At 42.3% G+C, this 22,566-nt stretch overlaps 1 protein-coding gene across 4 annotated transcripts in view; it reads right to left on the bottom strand.

The window, feature by feature from the left end:
- LOC128648915 (E1A-binding protein p400) overlaps nucleotides 1-22,566 on the bottom strand; it is a 459,430-nt gene that overhangs the window by 177,714 nt on the left and 259,150 nt on the right. For all 4 annotated transcript variants that reach the window (XM_053701869.1, XM_053701871.1, XM_053701873.1 and 1 more), the window contains one exon: nucleotides 19,820-19,968. In XM_053701869.1, the coding sequence (XP_053557844.1) occupies nucleotides 19,820-19,968 (149 nt within the window). The remainder of the gene's footprint in view (nucleotides 1-19,819; nucleotides 19,969-22,566) is intronic.

Here is a 22,566-nt window from a genome sequence, read left to right as displayed (position 1 = left end):
ATATCCTAGAGGCATTTACAAAGTATTATAGCGATCTTTACTCAGCAAAAATTGCAGATAAGGACCAGTCTGAGCAATTCTGGAGTCAGGTAAACTGTCCCACAATTACAACAGAAATAAACTCTATCTTGAATAGCCCGATTTCTAATGAGGAAATCAGTAAAACGATTTCTGAATCATCTATGAACAAAGCAGCAGGCCCAGATGGCATTCCCAATGAGGTATATAAGATCTTAACCCAAGAGATAGTTCCTTATCTACGTAATATCTATAATGAATTTTTCATCAATGGTAATGCCATACCAGCTGGCTTCTCTGCCTCTTTTACAACACTACTTCTTAAGGGAGGCAAGGATCCCAATCATAAGGATTCCTACCGACCTATAGCCCTCTTAAAATCGGACTACAAGATTCTTGCTTCAATCTTGGCACGCAGGCTTCAAGGCGGTCTCCCATATATCATTCATAATGATCAAGCAGGGTTCATCCACCGTCGAAACTCCGCCTCTAAAATCCGGGAAGTCCTCCTGACGACAGAATTCTTTCAGACTCAAGAGGGAGGGAACAGGGGACAACAAGGATCTTGCAATAGTTGACATTGATGCGGCTAAAGCATTTGATTCAGTTTATTTTAGCCACTTGTTTACTTACTTGGCCAAGTTTGGGTTTAAGGATAATTTTCTTAATTTTATAAAGAATCTATATACACGTCCCCACACTAGACTGATAGTTAATAATTCTTTATCTTCTGATATCGCCATTGAAAGGGGAACGCGCCAGGGTTGCCCCCTGTCCCCCCTTCTCTTCGATATTGCCATAGAATCTTTAGCAATAAAGATTAGACAGAGTGTTGAGGGCATCAGAATAGGCGAGCATGTAATGAAAGCTGCATTATATGCGGACGACATACTCCTCTATATTTCAAATAAAAAGGTAAATAAATATACCCAAACTGCTTAGCATCATTGAACAATTTGGCTCATTTTCTGGGTATATTGTTAATACTTCCAAGTCCGAACTATTTTGGCTAAGAAAGAGCATCGATTCAATAAAAGACAGCTCGTTTAAAGAGGTCTCCAAATCATTTAAATATCTGGGAATTACTATACCAGTAAGATTCACCGATCTTTATAAATTTAACATACCCATCTCACTATCTGGGAGAATAGCCCTATACAAAATGATCCTCCTCCCGAAACTCTTATACATTTTACAAAATACCCCACTAATAATATATGGAAAGGATATTCGGTTACTCAATAGGGTAGTTGGAAATTTTCTTTGGCAAGGGAAGAAGTCGAGAATCTCTTTAACAAAATTATCTTTGGCAAAAGAACATGGGGGCTTAGCTCTGCCAGACATTAGGCAATACAACTTGGCTTTTCTTGCACAAACCGTGACAGATTGGCTTTATTCCAAAAACTATGTTACAAATACATCGTTAGAAGCTAATATCTGCCACCCATTTCTCCCAGCCGGCCTGGCTCATTGTGAACCCAAATTATTACCTCCTGAAATCAAGAAGCTCAAAACCATCCTGAATCCTATCAAAGCCTGGGGGAAAATTGGGGCTGCTTTAAAAATTGATTGCAGCTTCTCCCAATACCTACCAATAAAAGGGAATCCCAAATTTCAACCTGGCTTGGAAATGGCCATATTCGACAGATGGTCCCATCTTGGACTAGAAAAAGTCCAGCAACTCTTTGAAAAGGATTCAAATACTATAAAAACATTTGAACATTTGAAAAACATAATTTATGCTTACCTGATAAATTCCTTTCTTCTGTTGTGCGATCAGTCCACGGGTCATCATTACTTCTGGGATATAACTCCTCCCCAACAGGAAATGCAAGAGGATTCACCCAGCAGAGCTGATATAGCTCCTCCCCTCTACGTCAGTCCCAGTCATTCGACCAAGAATCAACGAGAAAGGAGTAACCAAGGGTGAAGTGGTGACTGGAGTATAATTTTAAAAGATATTTACCTGCCTTAAAAAACAGGGCGGGCCGTGGACTGATCGCACAACAGAAGAAAGGAATTTATCAGGTAAGCATAAATTATGTTTTCTTCTGTTATGTGCGATCAGTCCACGGGTCATCATTACTTCTGGGATACCAATACCAAAGCAAAAGTACACGGATGACGGGAGGGATAGGCAGGCTCATTATACAGAAGGAACCACTGCCTGAAGAACCTTTCTCCCAAAAATAGCCTCCGAAGAAGCAAAAGTGTCAAATTTGTAAAATTTGGAAAAAGTATGAAGCGAAGACCAAGTTGCAGCCTTGCAAATCTGTTCAACAGAGGCCTCATTCTTAAAGGCCCAAGTGGAAGCCACAGCTCTAGTGGAGTGAGCTGTAATTCTTTCAGGAGGCTGCTGTCCAGCAGTCTCATAGGCTAAACGTATTATACTACGAAGCCAGAAAGAGAGAGAGGTAGCAGAAGCTTTTTGACCTCTCCTCTGTCCAGAATAAACGACAAACAGGGAAGAAGTTTGGCGAAAATTTTTAGTTGCCTGCAAGTAGAACTTGAGGGCACGAACTACATCCAGATTGTGTAGAAGACGTTCCTTCTTTGAAGAAGGATTTGGACACAAGGATGGAACAACAATCTCTTGATTGATATTCCTGTTAGTAACTACCTTAGGTAAGAACCCAGGTTTAGTACGCAGAACTACCTTATCTGAGTGAAAAATCAGATAAGGAGAATCACAATGTAATGCTGATAACTCAGAGACTCTTCGAGCCGAGGAAATAGCCATTAAAAACAGAACTTTCCAAGATAACAATTTTATATCAATGGAATGAAGGGGTTCAAATGGAACCCCTTGTAAAACGTTAAGAACTAAGTTTAAACTCCATGGCGGAGCAACGGCTTTAAACACAGGCTTGATCCTAGCTAAAGCTTGACAAAAAGCCTGGACGTCTGGATTTTCTGACAGACGCCTGTGTAACAAGATGGACAGAGCTGAAATCTGTCCCTTTAATGAACTAGCCGATAAACCCTTTTCTAAACCTTCTTGTAGAAAAGACAATATCCTAGGGATCCTAACCTTACTCCAGGAGTAACGTTTGGATTCGCACCAGTATAGGTATTTGCGCCATATTTTATGGTAAATCTTTCTGGTAACAGGCTTCCTAGCCTGGATCAAGGTATCAATAACCGACTCAGAAAAACCACGCTTTGATAAAATCAAGCGTTCAATTTCCAAGCAGTCAGTTTCAGAGAAGTTAGATTTTGATGTTTGAATGGACCCTGTATCAGAAGGTCCTGTCTCAGAGGTAGAGACCAAGGTGGACAGGATGACATGTCCACTAGATCTGCATACCAAGTCCTGCGTGGCCATGCAGGCGCTATTAGAATCACAGATGCTCTCTCTTGTTTGATTTTCGCAATCAATCGAGGAAGCAGCGGGAAGGGTGGAAACACATAAGCCATCCCGAAGTTCCAAGGTGCTGTCAAAGCATCTATCAGAACCGCTCCCGGATCCCTGGATCTGGACCCGTAGTGAGGAAGTTTGGCGTTCTGGCGAGACGCCATGAGATCTATCTCTGGTTTGCCCCAACGTCGAAGTATTTGGGCAAAAATCTCCGGATGAAGTTCCCACTCTCCCGGATGAAAAGTCTGGCGACTCAAGAAATCCGCCTCCCAGTTCTCCACTCCCGGGATGTGGATTGCAGACAGGTGGCAAGAGTGAGACTCTGCCCAGCGAATTATCTTTGATACTTCCATCATTGCTAGGGAGCTTCTTGTCCCTCCCTGATGGTTGATGTAAGCTACAGTCGTGATATTGTCCGACTGAAACCTGATGAACCCCTGAGTTGTTAATTGGGGCCAAGCTAGAAGGGCATTGAGGACTGCCCTCAATTCCAGAATGTTTATTGGAAGGAGACTCTCCTCCTGATTCCATAATCCCTGAGTCTTCAGAGAATTCCAGACAGCGCCCCAACCTAGCAGGCTGGCGTCTGTTGTTACGATTGTCCAGTCTGGCCTGCTGAATGGCATCCCCCTGGACAGGTGTGGCCGATAAAGCCACCATAGAAGAGAATTTCTGGTCTCTTGATTCAGATTCAGGGTAGGGGACAAATCTGAGTAATCCCCATTCCACTGACTTAGCATGCACAATTGCAGCGGTCTGAGGTGTAGGCGTGCAAAAGGTACTATGTCCATTGCCGCTACCATTAAGCCAATCACCTCCATGCATTGAGCTACTGACGGGTGTTGAATGGAATGAAGGACACGGCATGCATCCTGAAGCCTTGTTAACCTGTCTTCTGTCAGGTAAATCTTCATTTCTACAGAATCTATAAGAGTCCCCAAGAATGGAACTCTTGTGAGAGGAAAAAGAGAACTTTTCTTTTCGTTCACTTTCCATCCATGCGACCTTAGAAATGCCAGAACTAACTCTGTATGAGACTTGGCAGTTTGAAAGCTTGAAGCTTGTATTAGAATGTCGTCTAGGTACGGAGCTACCGAAATCCCTCGCGGTCTTAGTACCGCCAGAAGGGCACCCAGAACCTTTGTGAAGATTCTTGGGGTCGTAGCCAATCCGAATGGAAGAGCTACAAACTGGTAGTGCCTGTCTAGGAAGGCAAACCGTAGATACCGTTGATGATCTTTGTGAATCGGTATGTGAAGGTAAGCATCTTTTAAATCCACTGTGGTCATGTACTGACCCTTTTGGATCATAGGTAAGATTGTCCGAATAGTTTCCATTTTGAACGATGGAACTCTTAGGAATTTGTTTAGAATCTTTAAATCTAAGATTGGCCTGAAAGTTCCCTCTTTTTTGGGAACCACAAACAGGTTTGAGTAGAACCCTTGTCCTTGTTCCGACCGCGGAACTGGATGGATCACTCCCATTAATAACAGATCTTGTACACAGCGTAGAAACGCTTCTTTCTTTATCTGGTTTGTTGACAACCTTGACAGATGAAATCTCCCTTTTGGGGGAGATAATTTGAAGTCTAGAAGGTATCCCTGAGATATGATCTCCAGCGCCCAGGGATCCTGAACATCTCTTGCCCAGGCCTGAGCGAAGAGAGAAAGTCTGCCCCCCACTAGATCCGGTCCCGGATCGGGGGCTCTCGGTTCATGCTGTCTTTGGGGCAGCAGCAGGTTTCCTGGCCTGTTTGCCCTTATTCCAGGACTGGTTAGGTTTCCAGCCTTGCCTGTAACGAGCAACAGCTCCTTCCTGTTTTGGTGCAGTGGAGGTTGACGCTGCTCCAGGTTTGAAATTCCGAAAGGGACGAAAATTAGACTGTCTAGCCTTAGCTTTGGCTTTGTCTTGAGGTAGGGCGTGGCCCTTACCTCCTGTAATGTCAGCGATAATTTCTTTCAACCCGGGCCCAAATAAAGACTGCCCCTTGAAAGGTATATTAAGTAATTTAGACTTAGAAGTAACATCAGCTGACCAGGATTTTAGCCACAGTGCTCTACGTGCCTGTATGGCGAATCCAGAGTTCTTAGCCGTAAGTTTGGTTAAATGTACTACGGCCTCCGAAATGAATGAATTGGCTAGTTTAAGGACTCTAAGCCTGTCCATAATGTCGTCTAGCGTAGATGAACTAAGGTTCTCTTCCAGAGACTCAATCCAAAATGCTGCCGCAGCCGTAATCGGCGCGATACATGCAAGGGGTTGCAATATAAAACCTTGTTGAACAAACATTTTCTTAAGGTAACCCTCTAATTTTTTATCCATTGGATCTGAAAAAGCACAGCTATCCTCCACCGGGATAGTGGTACGCTTAGCTAAAGTAGAAACTGCTCCCTCCACCTTAGGGACCGTTTGCCATAAGTCCCGAGTAGTGGCGTCTATTGGAAACATCTTTCTAAATATTGGAGGGGGTGAGAACGGCACACCGGGTCTATCCCACTCCTTAGTAACAATTTCAGTTAATCTCTTAGGTATAGGAAAAACGTCAGTACTCGCCGGTACCGCAAAGTATTTATCCAACCTACACATTTTCTCTGGTATTGCAATGGTGTTACAATCATTGAGAGCTGCTAAGACCTCCCCTAGTAATGCACGGAGGTTCTCCAATTTAAATTTAAAATTTGAAATATCTGAATCCAATCTGTTTGGATCAGAACCGTCACCCACAGAATGAAGCTCTCCGTCCTCATGCTCTGCAAGCTGTGACGCAGTATCAGACATGGCCCTAGTATTGTCAGCGCACTCTGTTCTCACCCCAGAGTGATCACGCTTGCCTCTTAGTTCTGGTAATTTAGACAAAACTTCAGTCATAACAGTAGCCATATCATGTAATGTTATCTGTAATGGCCGCCCAGATGTATTAGGCGCCATAATATCACGCACCTCCCGGGCGGGAGATGCAGGTACTGCCGCGTGAGGCGAGTTAGTCGGCATAACTCTCCCCTCGCAGTTTGGTGAAATTTGTTCACATTGTACAGATTGACTTTTATTTAAAGTAGCATCAATACAGTTAGTACATAAATTTCTATTGGGCTCCACCTTGGCATTGGAACAAATGACACAGATATCATTCTCTGAGTCAGACATGTTTAACACACTAGCAATAACTTGCAACCTGGTTATAATCTTTTTTAACAAAAACGTACTGTGCCTCAAAGAGGTACTTAAACGATTAAATGACAGTTGAGATAATGAACTGAAACAGTTATAGCATCAAGTTTAAAATAACACAACTTTTAGCAAAGGTTTGTTCCCATTAGTAAATAACTAAATTTGACATAAAAAGAGTAACGTTTTTATTCACAGTCAATAAAAATTCTCACAGCTCTGCTGAGAGAATGTACCTCCCTTCAAAGAAGTTTGAAGACCCCTGAGATCTGTCAGTGAACCGGATCATGCAGGAAATATAATAGTAGCTGACTGGAATTTTTTGATGCGTAGCAAAAGAGCGCCAAAAACGGCCCCTCCCTCTCACACACAGCAGTGAGGAGAAACGAAACTGTCACAATTTAAAGCATACAACTGCCAAGTGGAAAATAATGCCCAAACATTTATTTACTCAGTACCTCAGCAATGTAAACGATTCTACATTCCAGCAAAAACGTTTAACATGACAATATTTATTAAAAGGATTAGTGACCTTTAACAGAGTAGTTCCGGTGAAAAACCATTCCCAGAATACTGAAGTGTATACATACATGTCATTATAACGGTATAGCAGGATTTTTTCATCAATTCCATTCAGAAAATAAAAACTGCTACATACCTCAATGCAGATTCATCTGCCCGCTGTCCCCTGATCTGAAGCCTTTACCTCCCTCAGATGGCCGAGAACAGCTATATGATCTTAACTACTCCGGTTAAAATCATAGTAAAAAACTCTGGTAGATTCTTCTTCAAACTCTGCCAGAGAAGTAATAACACGCTCCGGTGCTATTGTAAAATAACAAACTTTTGATTGAAGTCATAAAAACTAAGTATAATCACCATAGTCCTCTCACACATCCTATCTAGTCGTTGGGTGCAAGAGAATGACTGGGACTGACGTAGAGGGGAGGAGCTATATCAGCTCTGCTGGGTGAATCCTCTTGCATTTCCTGTTGGGGAGGAGTTATATCCCAGAAGTAATGATGACCCGTGGACTGATCGCACATAACAGAAGAAAATGAATTTAATCTATCACATAAGGAGTTTTTTGCATATTTGCAGATCAGACATTATGGTTCGGTGATTATCAGGAACACATAATTGTCTTGGACCCTAGGTAAATTGGAGAATTGGCTGATTCTGATCAAAGCCGGACGCATGTCAATTACTCCCTGTTACGCACTCCTTAATTCCAACAAAGGAATTCCCCTATTAGAACATTTGGCGATGGACTGGTCCAGGTTAATTCCCTCGGATTTGATAGATTCAAATAGCGTGCAGAAGTCAATTGCCAGGGTAACTCGGGCTACTCTCTCCGCTACCTGGAGGGAAGCGCATCTGAAAATCTTACATAGAACATACTTTACTCCAGCCCTAGGCTATAAAATACACAATTTGGACTTTAGCGAATGCCCAAAGTGTTCTCTTGCTGCAGATGATTTGGTGCATATGTTCTGGAACTGCCCAAAAATACGCCAATTCTGGTACAGAGTAGAATTTTGGCTCAATAAAAATGGTATTGATTAATTAACAATTTTTTTTTTTTTGATTAATTTTAATTTATGGAAAAGGGAAAAAAAAGAGAGAAAAAAAAGGTTTAGCATTAATCAAGTGCATTATCCAGTGTAAACAAATGCAGTACAGTGGTACCCAATTATATAAGTTTTTGTCTATTCAAATCAACATGTTAATCTGATTTTTTCTCTGTGATATAACAGACACAATTGATTTGTAACACTAATGCAATTGCCAAGTCTTTCATTTAATTTTTTTCTGGATATGTATATCAAATGTTTTACCATCTATGTATTATCCAATGTACTAAACCTTAATAAAAAAGGAAAAGGAAAAAATGACATGCTCTATCTGAATCATGCAAGTTTAATTTTTACTTTTCTATCCCTTTAAAAAAAAAAAAAAAAAAAAAAAAGGTATGCTTACCTGATAAATTTCTTTCTTTCCTGATATGGAGAGTCCATAGCGTCATTCAATTATTAGTGGGAATATCACTCCTGGTCAGCAGGAGGCGGCAAAGAGCACCACAGCAAAGCTGTTAAGTGTTACTCCCCTACCAATAATCCCCAGTCATTCGACCGAAGGGAAATGGAAAAGGAATAACACAAAGGTGTAGAGGTTTAGTCAAAAATAACTGTCTTGATAAAGGGTGGGGTCGTGGACTCTCCATATCCATAAAGAAATTTATCAGGTAAGCATATATTTGGTTTTGTTTCCTAAGATATGGAGAGTCCACGACGTTATTCAATTACTAGTGGGAACCAATACCCAAGCTAGAGGACACTGAATGAACAGGGAGGGAGAACAAGACAGGCAGACCTAAACAAAAGGCACCACCGCTTGAAGAACCTTTCTCCCAAGAGAGGCCTCAGCCGAGGCAAATTTGGAAAAAGTATGCAGAGGACACCAAGTTGCAGCCTTGAAAAACTGTTCCACAGAAGCTTCATTTCTGAAAGCCCAAGAAGATGAGACAGCCCTAGTGGAATGAGCTGTAATTCTCTCAGGAGGCTGCTGTCCAGCAGTCTCATAAGCAAAACAAATTATACTTCTAAACCAGAGGGAACGAGAAGTAGCAGTAGCCTTTTGACCCTTACGCTTTCCTGAGAAACAAACGGAAGAAGACTGGCGAAAATCCTTAGTCGCCTGTAGGTAGAATTTTAGAGCACGCACAACCTCCAAGTTGTGCAACAGACGTTCTTAATGAGAAGGATTGGGACAGAGAAAAGGAACAACAATTTCCTTATTAATATTTCTATCCAAAACCACATTAGGAAGAAACCCCAATAAAGTACGAAGAACCGCCCTATCCGTATGAAAGATAAGGTAACGCGAATCACACTGCAAAGCCGAGCGTTCCGAAACTATCCAAGCAGAAGAGATAGCAATAAGAAACAAAACCTTCCAAGATAGTAACTTAATATCTATGGAATACATTGGCTCAAATGGAGGCATAACAAGCATTTGTCAAGGCACAGAGTCTTCCATGTCCATAATACTAAATAAAATACACTGTCACTTTAAGAATTTTTAATAACACAATTTGGCTGCCAAATGTCTCGAAAACGATCGTATAGTAGATCGACACTGAAGAAACTGAAATTTAATGATGCTGCTCCGCTCCATGAATATCCGACAGCAGAGAGAAGTCATATGACCGGCAGAGAGAGGAAACTACGCAGCAAGTAAAAGGCGCGCGTTTCTCTCTGCCTACAACACTGGAGCTAAATTTACACAAACGATCAAACAGTATGTCAGCCTAGCTAAGCAAGCAATGAAAACCAACTGCCAAATTTTAAGTTTAAGCCCCACACACATACTAATAAAGTATTTCAGCAAAATTAGCCCAAAGAGGAAAAACGTCCCAATAAAGGGAAGATTAACTCCAAGTCTCAACATACATAATGTGCCTGCCAACTGCCAAAGAGAATCCTGTATAAAGGATTTTTAAAAATGTCCCCATCTACTGCATATGAAATTCTTCTGAAGTGCAAGTCTCTAAGACCTAAAAGACAAAAGCACTTGCCTGCAGTCTAGCTGTCCGGCAGGAAGACAGCTCACAAGGCGTGAAAGGACACATACTCCTTTTACAGAGACCTGTAGAAATTCCAAGGGACCCCCAGAGCATCTATCAGTACCGCCTGAGGATCCCTCGACCTTGTCCAGTACCTCGGAAATTTGGCATTCTGTCGAGATGCCATGAGATCCAGCTCCAGCTGTCCCCATTTGAGAATCAAGTTGAAAAAACTTCCGAACTCAGAAAATCCGCTTCCCAATTGTCCACCCCTGGAATGTGGATTGCAGATAGACAGCAGTTGTGGGATTCTGCCCACTGAATAATCTTGGCTACCTCTGTCATGGCCAAGGAACTCTGAGTTCTTCCCTGATGGTTGATGTAAGCCACTGAAGTTATGTTGTCCAGCTGGAACCTGATAAACCGGGCTGAGGCCAGGCCAGAAGAGCATTGAAGATTGCCCTCATCTCCAAGATGTTTATGGGGAGAACCAACTCCTCCCGAGTCCATGTCTCCTGAGCCTTTAGTGAGCCCCAGACTGCCCCTATCCCAGCAGGCTGGCGTCCGTTGTCACAATCACCCAGGTGGGTCTGCGGAAGCAAGTTCCCTGGGAGAGATGTTCCTGAGACAACCACCACAGAAGAGAATCTTTTGTTACCTGATCCAGAAGTAATCGTTTAGACAGATCCGCATAATCCCCGTTCCATTACCTGAGCATGCATAACTGCAGAGGTCTGGGATGGAAACGGGCAAACGGAATGATGTCCATGGCAGCTACCATCAAACCGATCACCTCCATACATTGAGCCACTGACGGCCGAGGAGAGGACTGAAGGGCCAGACAAGAGTCGAAGACCTTTGATTTTCAGATTTCTGTCAGAAATATTTTCTTTGATAGGGAATCTATTATGGTTCCCAAGAACACTACCCTTGTAGCTGGAATTAAGTAACGCTTTCCCAAATTCACCTTCCATCCGTGAGAACGCAGAAAGGATAACAAAATCTCTGTGTGGGAGTTCGCTTGTTGAGAGGATGGCGCCTAGACCAGAATGTCATCCAGATAAGGCGCCACTGCAATGCACGCAACCGGAGCACCGCCAACAGGGACCCCAGGACCTGGGAGCTGTGGCAAGGCCGAATGGAAGAGCCACAAACTGGAAGTGCTTGTCTAGAAAAGCGAACCTCAGAAACTTGTGATGATCCCTGTGGATAGGCACATGCAGGTACGCAGCCTTTAAATCTACTGTTGTCATGAATTGACTCTCTTGAACCAAGGGAAGAATGGAACGAATAGTTTCCATCTTGAAGGACGGTACTCTGAGGAACTTGTTTAGACTCTTGAGATCTAAAATTTGTCTGAAAGTTCCCTCTTTTTTGGGGAACCACGAACAGATTGGAGTAAAAACCCAGACCCTGTTCCTGTATGGGAACAGGAACTATCACTCCCAGGTCGGAAAGGTCTCGAAAGCTCGGAAAGGTCTCAAACACAGTGTAAGAACGACTCTTTTTATCTGGTCTAGAGATAATCTTGAGAGGAGAAATCTGCTCCTGGGAGGAAAGGTCTTGAACTCCAGTTTGTATCCTTGGGACACAATGTCCACCGCCCGGGGATATGTAACATCCCGAACCCAGGCCTGAGTGAAAAAGGAGAGTCTGCCCTCCACAAGATCCGGTCCTGGATCGGTGGCAGACCCTTCATGCTGACTTTGAGTCATTAATGGGTTTCATAGATTGCTTCCCCTTGTTCCAAGACTAGTTAGTCCTCCAGGAAGGTTTGGACTGATCTTGCTTGGCAGAGGGAGAGGAAGGCTTACCTTTAAAGTTTCGAAAGAAACAAAAATTACTCTGACGTCCCTTCTGCTTATTACTTTTATCCTGAGGGAGGAAATGACCCTTTACCCCCGTAATGTCAGAAATAATTTCAGCTACGCCCGGCCCAAACAAGGTCTTACCCTTATAGGGGATCGCCAAAAGCTTAGACGAAACATCCCTAGACCAGAATTTCAACCATAAAGCTCTGCGGGCCCGAACGGCAAAACCAGAAATCTTTGCTCCCAACTTGATAACCTGAAGGGAAGCATCCATAATAAAGGAATTGGCCAACTTAAGGGCCTTGATTCTGTCCTGGGTCTCTTCAAGGGGAGTGTCGGTCTGAATAGAATCCGACAACGCATCAAACCAGTACGCCGCCGCACTAGTGACGGTAGCAATACACACTGCCGGTTGCCATTGCAAACCCTGGTGTACAAACACCTTTTTGAGTAACCCCTCCAACTTCTTATCCATAGGATAATTAAAGAAACAACTATCCTCTATGGGAATAGTGGTTCTCTTAGCCAAAGTGAAAATTGCCCCTTCCATCTTGGGAACCGTCTGCCAAGACTCCTTGATAGAGTCAGCAATAGGAAACGTCTTCTTAAAAATAGGGGATGGAGAAAAAGGGATACCAGATTTCTTAGGGTTGACTACGATAGTAGTGTCGGAGTCGTCTAAGGTAGCCAAAACCTCCTTAAGTAACAAACGGAGGTGTTCCAGCTTATATCTAAAAATGATACCACTTCAGATATAAAGTAGATAGGGGCTCTAATAGAGATGCTCTCCCCTTAAGGTAAACAAAACCTTCAAGTGCATATGCAGGTTATTGCCACTTCAAGGGCGATCACCTGCATTATAGAGGGGTGTGTGAAACCTCATGTGAAAGAGGGAATTGCTTTTTTTTAAATGAGTAGTCACAGCCCCTCTAAATTTAAGGTAATCACCATGGTAATGCTGCAAGGACATAATGTGCAGCGTTTGATGAGGAGGAGGGGGCACTATTCCCCTCCCATAAAACACAGTGATATGAACTCAGAGTGGTATTAAAACACAGAGTGAAACATCCTCTTTCCAATGTGGGGTCTTATACCACACTGTCAGTTGGTAATTACCATAAAAATGGCAATCTCCTACCTCATGTATTTACTGTAAGGGGGGCAGTGGTGCCAAAGGAGCCCCTACCCCTTAAAGGCGGCATGGCATACAACACATAAGTACAAAATAACCCTCACATGAAAAAAGAGAGACTACCCATTTTCAAAAGAGGGGTCTTATTTCACTTTAGATAGCAGGTGATTATCATAGTAAAGGCAATCATCTGTTTTCTAGGTGCCTATTATCATGATCTTAGCAATAAAAGAAAATGTATGCTTACCTGATAAATTTGTTTCTTTTTAGACACAATGAGTCCACGGATTTCATCCTTACTTGTGGGATATTCACCTCCTGGTCAGCAGGAGGAGGCAAAGAGCACCACAGCAGAGCTGCTATATATAGCTCCTCCCTTCCCTCCCACTCCAGTCATTCAACCGAAGTTAGGAAGAGAAAGGAAAAGCCAAGGTGCAGAGGTGTCTGAAGTTTACAAAAAATAATAACCTGTCTCAGAGAACAAGACAGGCCGTGGACTCATCGTGTCTAAAAAGAAACAAATTTATCAGGTAAGCATAAATTTTCTTTTCTTTTTAAAGACACGATGAGTCCACGGATTTCATCCGTACTTGTGGGATACAATACCAAAGTTAGAGTACACGGATGATAAGGGAGGGACAAGACAGGGATCCTAAACAGAAGGCACCACTGTTTGAAGAACCTTTCTCCCAAAAGTGGCCTCAGCCGAAATAAAAGTATCAAATTTAAAGAACTTTGAAAAAAGTGTGAAGAGAAAACCAAGGTGCAACCTTGCAAATCTGTTCCACAGAAGCTTCATTCGAGAATGCCCATGAGGAAGCAACAGCCCTCATGGAACGAGCCAGAACTCTCTCTGGAGGCTGTGGTCCAGTAGCCTCATATGTAACGGTACTCACTGTATCGACCCTGGAAGGTTAAAATGCTGAGTCGGCCCAGCCGGGACCCTTGGACAGGTCTTTGTAGTCAGGACATTTTACCAACTGAGCTACCTCACTGGATATACTCTTCATTCAAAAAGAAAGAGAAGTAGCCATAGCTTTCTGTCCCTTACGTTTTCCTAAGAAAACCACAAGGAAAAGACGCTTGCAGGAGAAAACTTTAAGGTATGGACCACGTCCATTCGGTCCTTCTGAGAGGAAGGATTAGGACACAAGGAAGGAACAACAATCTCCTAATTAATGTTCCGATCAAAAGTAACCGTAGGAATAAATCCTAATGTAGTACATAAAAAACAACCTAATCTGAATGGAAAATAAGGTAAGGAGACTCATACTGCAAAGTCGAGAGCTCTGACACTCTACAAGCATAGAAAATAGCAACAAGAAATAAAACTTTCCAAGATAACAACTTAATATCTAAGGAATACATAGGCTCAAACAGAGCCCCTTGAAGAAGTTTAAAAACTAAATTCAGACTCCCTGGAGGAGTAACTGCCTTGAACACATGCCTGGTCCTGACCAAGGCCTGACAAAAAGATTGTACAACCGGAACATCCGCCAGACGATTGTGTAACAAAAAAGATAATGCCGACATGTGACCCTGTAGGGAACTAGTCGATAAGCCTTTCTCCAAAACGTCTTGGAGAAAAGACAAAATCCTAGGAATCCTAACTCTAATGCATGAGTAGCCCTTGGATTCACACCAAAAAGAAAATTACACCTTATCTTATGGTAAATCTTTCCAGTTACAGGCTTGCTAGCCTGAATCATGGTCTCTATGACCGAGTCAGAAAAAGCCCCGCTTAGACAAAATTAAGCGTTCAATTTTCAATCAGTCAGCCTCGGAGAAACTAGATTTGAGAGAAAGAAAGACCCTTGAATTAGAAGGTCCTTCTGCAACGGAAGTCTCCAATGTAGCAGCGATGACATGTCCACCAAATCTACATACTAAATCCTGCAACGCCAAGCCAGAGCAAAGAAAATCACTGACACCCTTTCCTGTTTGATTCGAGGAAGAAACGCAAATGTAGGAAAAAAGGTATGCTAGACTAAAAGGTCTAAGGAACCGCCAGAGCATCTAACAGTTCCGCCTGGGAGTCCCTGGACCTCGACCCGTATATCGTGGGCTTGGCATTCTGTCGAGACGCTAAGAGATCTAACTCTGGTTGACCCCATTGGAGAATCAGGCTGGAGAACACACTTCCAGATGGAGATCCCACTCCCCCAGATGAAAGGTCTGCCTGCTCAGAAAGAACGCCTCCCAGACCCCTGGGATGTGGACCGCTGACAGCGAGCAATAATAGGGCTCCGTCCACTGAAATATCCTGGCTACCCTGGTCATCACTAAGGAACTCCTCGTTCCTTCCTGACTGATGTAAGACACTAAAGTTATGTTGTCCGACTGGAAGCTGATAAACTGGATCGAGACTAAATGAGGCCAGACCCGAAGATCATTGAAGATCGCTCTCAGGTCTAGGATGTGAATAGGAAGAACAGATTCAGACTGAATCAAAACTCCCTGAGCCTGTCGGGAACCCCAGACAGCTCCCCACCCTAGAAGGCTAGCATCCGGTGTCACAAACGCCCAAGACTGTCTGTAAAAGCAGAATCCTTGGGAGAGATGATTCAAAAACAACCGCCGTTGAAGCGAGTCCCTCGTCTCCTGCTCCAGGGTTATTCGAGGAGACAAGTCTGCATAATCTCTGTTCCATCGCCTGAGCATGCTTAACTGCCAAGGTCTAAGGTGGAACCAAGCTCTAACTTCCTGACTTCTGTCAGAAAAAACCTGTATAGATATGGAATCTCTCATGGTTCCCAAGAAAATCACCCTTGTGTTTGGAACTAAAAAACTATTTCAAATGTACCTTTAGAGTTCTCAGAAAAGATAACACCATGTCGGTATGGGATCGTATGTGCTGACAAGATGGCGCCTGGACTAGAAATCGTCCAGATAAGATGCCACCCCAATGCTCCGTGGCCTTAGTACCACCAATGAAGACCCCAGAACCTTCAGAACTTGTTATGAACCCTGTGTTTAGGAACATGTAGATATGCGTCCTGGAAATCCACTGTTGTCACAAATTGACCCTCCTGGATTAGAGGAAGAATGGTACGAATAGTTTCCATCGAGAAAAACAGAACCCTGAGAAATTCGCTTTGACTCGAGGTCTAAAATTGGTCTGAAGGTTCCCACCTTTTTGGGAACCACGGACAGATAATGATCACCAAACCAAACATGATAGAGGAGAACCCGCCCCCATACGAGTCGGGTGCACGCCCCTCATGTTGAGTCAGCAGCAATACTCTTAAACTGATTTCCCCTATGCTAAGTAAGATATTGATCTTCGAGCTAGGTAGGAGGAATAAAAGATCTTCCCTTGAAATCTCGAGAGAAACGACACACTCTCTTATTTCCTTTGCACTATACTACATTAAAGGAACTTACTCATTAAAAGCCCTTCTCCTATACCTGTGAGAGGGGATTGTGAAAGACAGAACCCTGTCTGTCCCTAGAGAGTATCGCCGCACTGGAAAACAGAAGGCACACCCACCGCAGGTTTACAATGTAGACCCTCTATTATTAATCATAGAGTCCTTCATCTGCATAGAGTCTTGAAGGAACTACTATTCTTTATTAGACTCTAAACCAACATGAAAATTCCCATTTCCCTTGGTTATCTCCTTTCTTCTAAGAGTAGAAGAAAAAAGGGGCAAAACCCTATAGCCCTATCTAGTACAGGAATACTTCCACCATTAAGAGTCCATCATAATATTAGAATAACCTACTGGTGTCGGAGGCACCCAGAGTAGCTAAAAACCTCCTCAAGGAGCTCTTGATTGGATAAAGGTAGTTACCTCATCCGAGACTGTGAATTCCTTGTCTGGTGTTACCGAAATATCTTCCTCCTTAGTTATAGGGAAGAAATATTCAAAATAACCACAACTGAGTCAATCACACTATTTTGAGTGAATAAATCTCATGCACATTTTAAATCCAAGAATGTATTAAAAACAGGACAACTGCATGTGGTCAATTTTTTTTTTTGGAACACCTAGGAGAAATTTGTTGTATATTTGACCACTAGGCTCTTAAGCAGTATGCGCCTACAAGAAGTAGGTTTAGAACAAGTCTATCCTTATCTTAAAGACTTCCCAATAAATGAGAAATAAAAGTGGATTGGTAGAACCACCTTGAAATCCAAGCCTAAAACCAGACACTTCTAGCAGGGTTTCTTGGACCAACCTGAATTATAATAAACAGCTGGATTCCTTAACAAGATTATCACATAAAAAATGTTACTGTCTTTATTTTGCTAAGACAGAAATGATTGATAAAATAAGCGAGGAATTTCAGAACTGCTATTTACACCTCAGGTTTACCCATCTGAGGTATCAGGCAGCCTCTCAACACAAACCCTGCCCTTGCAATAGCGCTGACTGAAGCGCAATATCTGAGAGACACATTTCTCTGTCTCTTCCGATAACCGGAAGTGCTAGGAAGGAAGAGCCCCTGCAATGCGCACACTCCTCTTAATTCCTCCACGCCTTGCGATCGTCAGGCGTGTAAGAGGAAGGAAAGAAAAACTTTGGCGCCCTTTGTAAGCTCCGTCCCTCGTGGGCATCACACAAACTATCACCCAGTCGCCATTGATTAAATAAAGGCACCGGGAGCAAAAGGAGAAATCTTTCAATCTGCAAATAAAAACTGCTAAGCGTTACTGTCTCCTTTCTGATAAACTCACACTGTGACCAACAGATTAACACAAACATACAATCTCCTGGTCACCAGTGTAATAACGCTGTCTTTAAGCCTGAACAGCTGAATGTCTAATTGTTACCGGGAGCCAGAGAACAGAGAAACCCCTTAGAGCTCTGTAAAAAACGTAATATAATCTCACTGTCGGCTCTATTAGATGAGATCGCAGGAGATGAAACACATGTTAAATGCCTGAGTTCTAGCTGCTATAACGTCTCCTGATAAACTAGGAGAGTCTGTGTCCAAGATCCATGAGGTCTAAATCAATAAAGTGCCCCAACTTTTTCCGAGTTCCTCTCCCCAGAAATAAAGTTAGCGCTTACCTCATCTTCTGCCTGGCAGCAAAGGCAGTCTCCAGGTTTAGGAGGTCCTCTCCCTCCCATGGCCCTGTAAATAAGCGAAAATCCTGATCAAAATCCCTCAGGTTTTCTTGGTAAGAGCAGCATCAGAATATGGGAGGCGCAGTGAGAATTATGTCCCACAAGTTCCCATTGCTTTAAAGCCACCAAAAGCTCTACTGTAGAGACTGATATGGACTACGGCTACACCCTAGAAAAAAGTAGCACTCTCTGGCACTACTTTAAAAATAATAAACTCTTGATTGAAGAATCTAATCTAACACCTCACTTTACCTCTTCCTATCACTAACGTAGGCAAAGAGAATGACTGGGGTGGGAGGGAAGGGAGGAGCTATATATAGCAGCTCTGCTGTGGTGCTCTTTGCCTCCTCCTGCTGACCAGGAGGTGAATATCCCACAAGGATGAAATCCGTGGACTCATCGTGTCTTTAAAAAGAAAAGTACAGTAGAGTTAGGATTCCTAGTACCCCACCAATAAGCACTAAAGTGGGACACGTGATCCCTATTTTGAAAAAGGAGAGACCCCTCTTAAAAAGGGCCATATGCCCAGGTGGCTGACAGCTGATGACCATGGAATCAGTGATCGACAGACAGAAATATAGGTATATGGAATTGCATCAATGGGGGTGTATGCCTTAATTTGCCCCCCCACAATACTTAGGCAAACTTGAGACCCCTTATTTGAAAACAGCAATACTGCTCTTTCAAATGAAGGATCCTGTGCTTGTCATGCTGCCAGATGATTGGCTCTTTTTGGGGTTTCTGGCAATATTTAAGAGGCTTTATTACCCTTTCACCATAGAAATATACCATAAGAACTCTCATTTGGAAGAGTATGATCACATGATTCGAATAACGGGTTTCATATACTTATAGCTATGAAGCGATTGTCATAGTGATAATGATAACCTGGCAGTAGCCACTAGCTTTATTTTTGTTGTGTTGCTCATGTTAAGGCTCTTGAGATCCATGTTTCTCTGAACTAAGAATCTAAATAAATGTGAGAATTGTGAGGATGTAAAAACGTGATAGTTAGTCATGTCTGACTAATGGGTTTGTGACTTTAGTGTCCCTTTAACCGGTAAGAGGGAAAACAATCTCCCTTAGGATTCCCTATCAGATCTTAGAATGTCTCCAAGATAAAGTTTATATGGGATTGCTGATGATTGTTTTTCACTCTGATAATGAAACCTTTTTCACACACTAGAAAGAATCTTCTCTTTTTTAAACATTCTCTCTCTCCTTGGAATCTGAATTTGCTTCTTCAGATTTTTGTCTTTAAAGATTCTGACTTCTGAGAACAATGCTGTCTGTGATCTACAACCAGATGAGCTACTGAGCTAAGTGTTCAACTTTTTAACCTTTCCATAAAAAAAATCCATCAGGACAATGCAGTCTATTGGTGTTCCAGCCCCCCCCCCCCCCCCGGGTGGTTGATTCTCAAAATGTTAATTGTGATCTATCTTTTAAAATCTAATGTAATCATTAGTATGAGAGAGAGGCTCATATTTAAAGAATTGGTGTAGTTAGTACAGTCACATATTATTGGTATTTATGGAAGATATCAAGAGAAATTATTTCATGATATGAAAGCTCCCACTCACTCAGACTTCTAGGAGGTCTGTCTGCTTACTCCTGCAGCCAGGGGCCTTATACCCAAAGGTACTGACTGATTCTACAAGTGTGGCTTATTTTTTTTTATACATATTCACTCACCTGTGAGATCTTTGCAACAGCCTTTATTTGCCCTTGTGACTGTGCCTGTATCTGAGGAACTTGCACCTGAGCTGCTTGCTGCTGCCTGAGTAGCTGGAACTGGGCTTGTGTGATGGTCTTACTGGCTAGCTGTACTCCAGCAGTTGTAGCTAAAAGTGAAAAAGACGAATTATGTATTACAACAAAAAGAAAACTGGGAAAAAAACAAAAACAGGATGGGGTGAGGTTTTAATAAGATTATGTACTGCAATTATTAAATGCAGAACAAACATGGGACTCTATTCCAATCCATCAGACGTTATGTCCAAAATAATAAAGGGCAGCTAGGGAGTTTTTTCTTCTAAGCTATTGGTACATTATATTGCTGGATTTTAAGAGTTTTCTTAAAGATTTCCCATACCTTCATAGAAACAAGCAATACATGCAAAAGCAAAAGTGAATGACAGCAAATTAATTCAGTCAATGATAAGACCGCCTTATGTATAGAAATGTGCCCCCCTCCACTAAACCAGTAATATCAAGTGATGCAATTAACACTTTCATTTTGAGTATTATTATTATTATTATCGGTTATTTGTAGAGGGCCAACAGATTCCGCAGCGCTAAAAAAAATCCATCATAATAATGATTTTACATTCAACTATATGTCCACACACTTACTTGCAAACAAAAATGATGCTAATATTTAAATAGGGAATGTAATTTTAAACAACTTTCCAATTCACTTTTATCACCAATTTTGCTTTGTACTCTTCGTATTCTTCGTTGAAAGCTAATTCTAGGAGGTTCATATCCTTATTTCTTAGACCTTGAAGACTGCCTCTAATCTGAATGCATTTTGACCACTAGAGGGCATTAGTTCATGTGTTTCGTATAGATAACATTGAGCTCATGCACGTGAAGCTACCCTGGAGCCAGCACTGATTGGCTAAAATGCATGTGTCAAAAGAACTGAAATAAGGGGGCAGTTTGCAGAGGCTTAGATGCAAGGTAATCACAGAGGTACAAAGTGTATTTCTATAAGTGTTGGTTATGCAAAATTGTGGAATGGGTAATAAAGGGATTATCTATCTTTTAAACAACAAAAATTCTGGTGTTGACTGTCCCTTTAATTACATGAACATTGTCTGTGTATTTGCATTTTTGATGATGATACTATGCATACACAATTGGGCATCCATCTGGCTCCAGAGAGGTCATTTTTAAATTTATCAAAATAATTTCCTAGTGTTTTTTTATGATATTTAACAAACAGATTACGACATAACAGAATTTATGTTTACCTGATAAATTACTTTCTCCAACGGTGTGTCCGGTCCACGGCGTCATCCTTACTTGTGGGATATTCTCTTCCCCAACAGGAAATGGCAAAGAGCCCAGCAAAGCTGGTCACATGATCCCTCCTAGGCTCCGCCTACCCCAGTCATTCGACCGACGTTAAGGAGGAATATTTGCATAGGAGAAACCATATGGTACCGTGGTGACTGTAGTTAAAAAAATAAATTATCAGACCTGATTAAAAAACCAGGGCGGGCCGTGGACCGGACACACCGTTGGAGAAAGTAATTTATCAGGTAAACATAAATTCTGTTTTCTCCAACATAGGTGTGTCCGGTCCACGGCGTCATCCTTACTTGTGGGAACCAATACCAAAGCTTTAGGACACGGATGAAGGGAGGGAGCAAATCAGGTCACCTAAATGGAAGGCACCACGGCTTGCAAAACCTTTCTCCCAAAAATAGCCTCAGAAGAAGCAAAAGTATCAAACTTGTAAAATTTGGTAAAAGTGTGCAGTGAAGACCAAGTCGCTGCCCTACATATCTGATCAACAGAAGCCTCGTTCTTGAAGGCCCATGTGGAAGCCACAGCCCTAGTGGAATGAGCTGTGATTCTTTCGGGAGGCTGCCGTCCGGCAGTCTCGTAAGCCAATCTGATGATGCTTTTAATCCAAAAAGAGAGAGAGGTAGAAGTTGCTTTTTGACCTCTCCTTTTACCGGAATAAACAACAAACAAGGAAGATGTTTGTCTAAAATCCTTTGTAGCATCTAAATAGAATTTTAGAGCGCGAACAACATCCAAATTGTGCAACAAACGTTCCTTCTTTGAAACTGGTTTCGGACACAGAGAAGGTACGATAATCTCCTGGTTAATGTTTTTGTTAGAAACAACTTTTGGAAGAAAACCAGGTTTAGTACGTAAAACCACCTTATCTGCATGGAACACCAGATAAGGAGGAGAACACTGCAGAGCAGATAATTCTGAAACTCTTCTGGCAGAAGAAATTGCAACTAAAAACAAAACTTTCCAAGATAATAACTTAATATCAACGGAATGCAAGGGTTCAAACGGAACCCCCTGAAGAACTGAAAGAACTAAATTGAGACTCCAAGGAGGAGTCAAAGGTTTGTAAACAGGCTTAATTCTAACCAGAGCCTGAACAAAGGCTTGAACATCTGGCACAGCAGCCAGTTTTTTGTGAAGTAACACCGACAAGGCAGAAATCTGTCCCTTCAGGGAACTTGCAGATAATCCTTTTTCCAATCCTTCTTGAAGGAAGGATAGAATCCTAGGAATCTTAACCTTGTCCCAAGGGAATCCTTTAGATTCACACCAACAGATATATTTTTTCCAAATTTTGTGGTAAATCTTTCTAGTTACAGGCTTTCTGGCCTGAACAAGAGTATCGATAACAGAATCTGAGAACCCTCGCTTCGATAAAATCAAGCGTTCAATCTCCAAGCAGTCAG

This window comes from Bombina bombina, chromosome 2, assembly GCF_027579735.1.
Source record: "Bombina bombina isolate aBomBom1 chromosome 2, aBomBom1.pri, whole genome shotgun sequence".
NCBI classification, from domain to species: Eukaryota; Metazoa; Chordata; class Amphibia; order Anura; family Bombinatoridae; genus Bombina; species Bombina bombina.
This window is presented reverse-complemented; position numbering and strand designations above follow the sequence as displayed.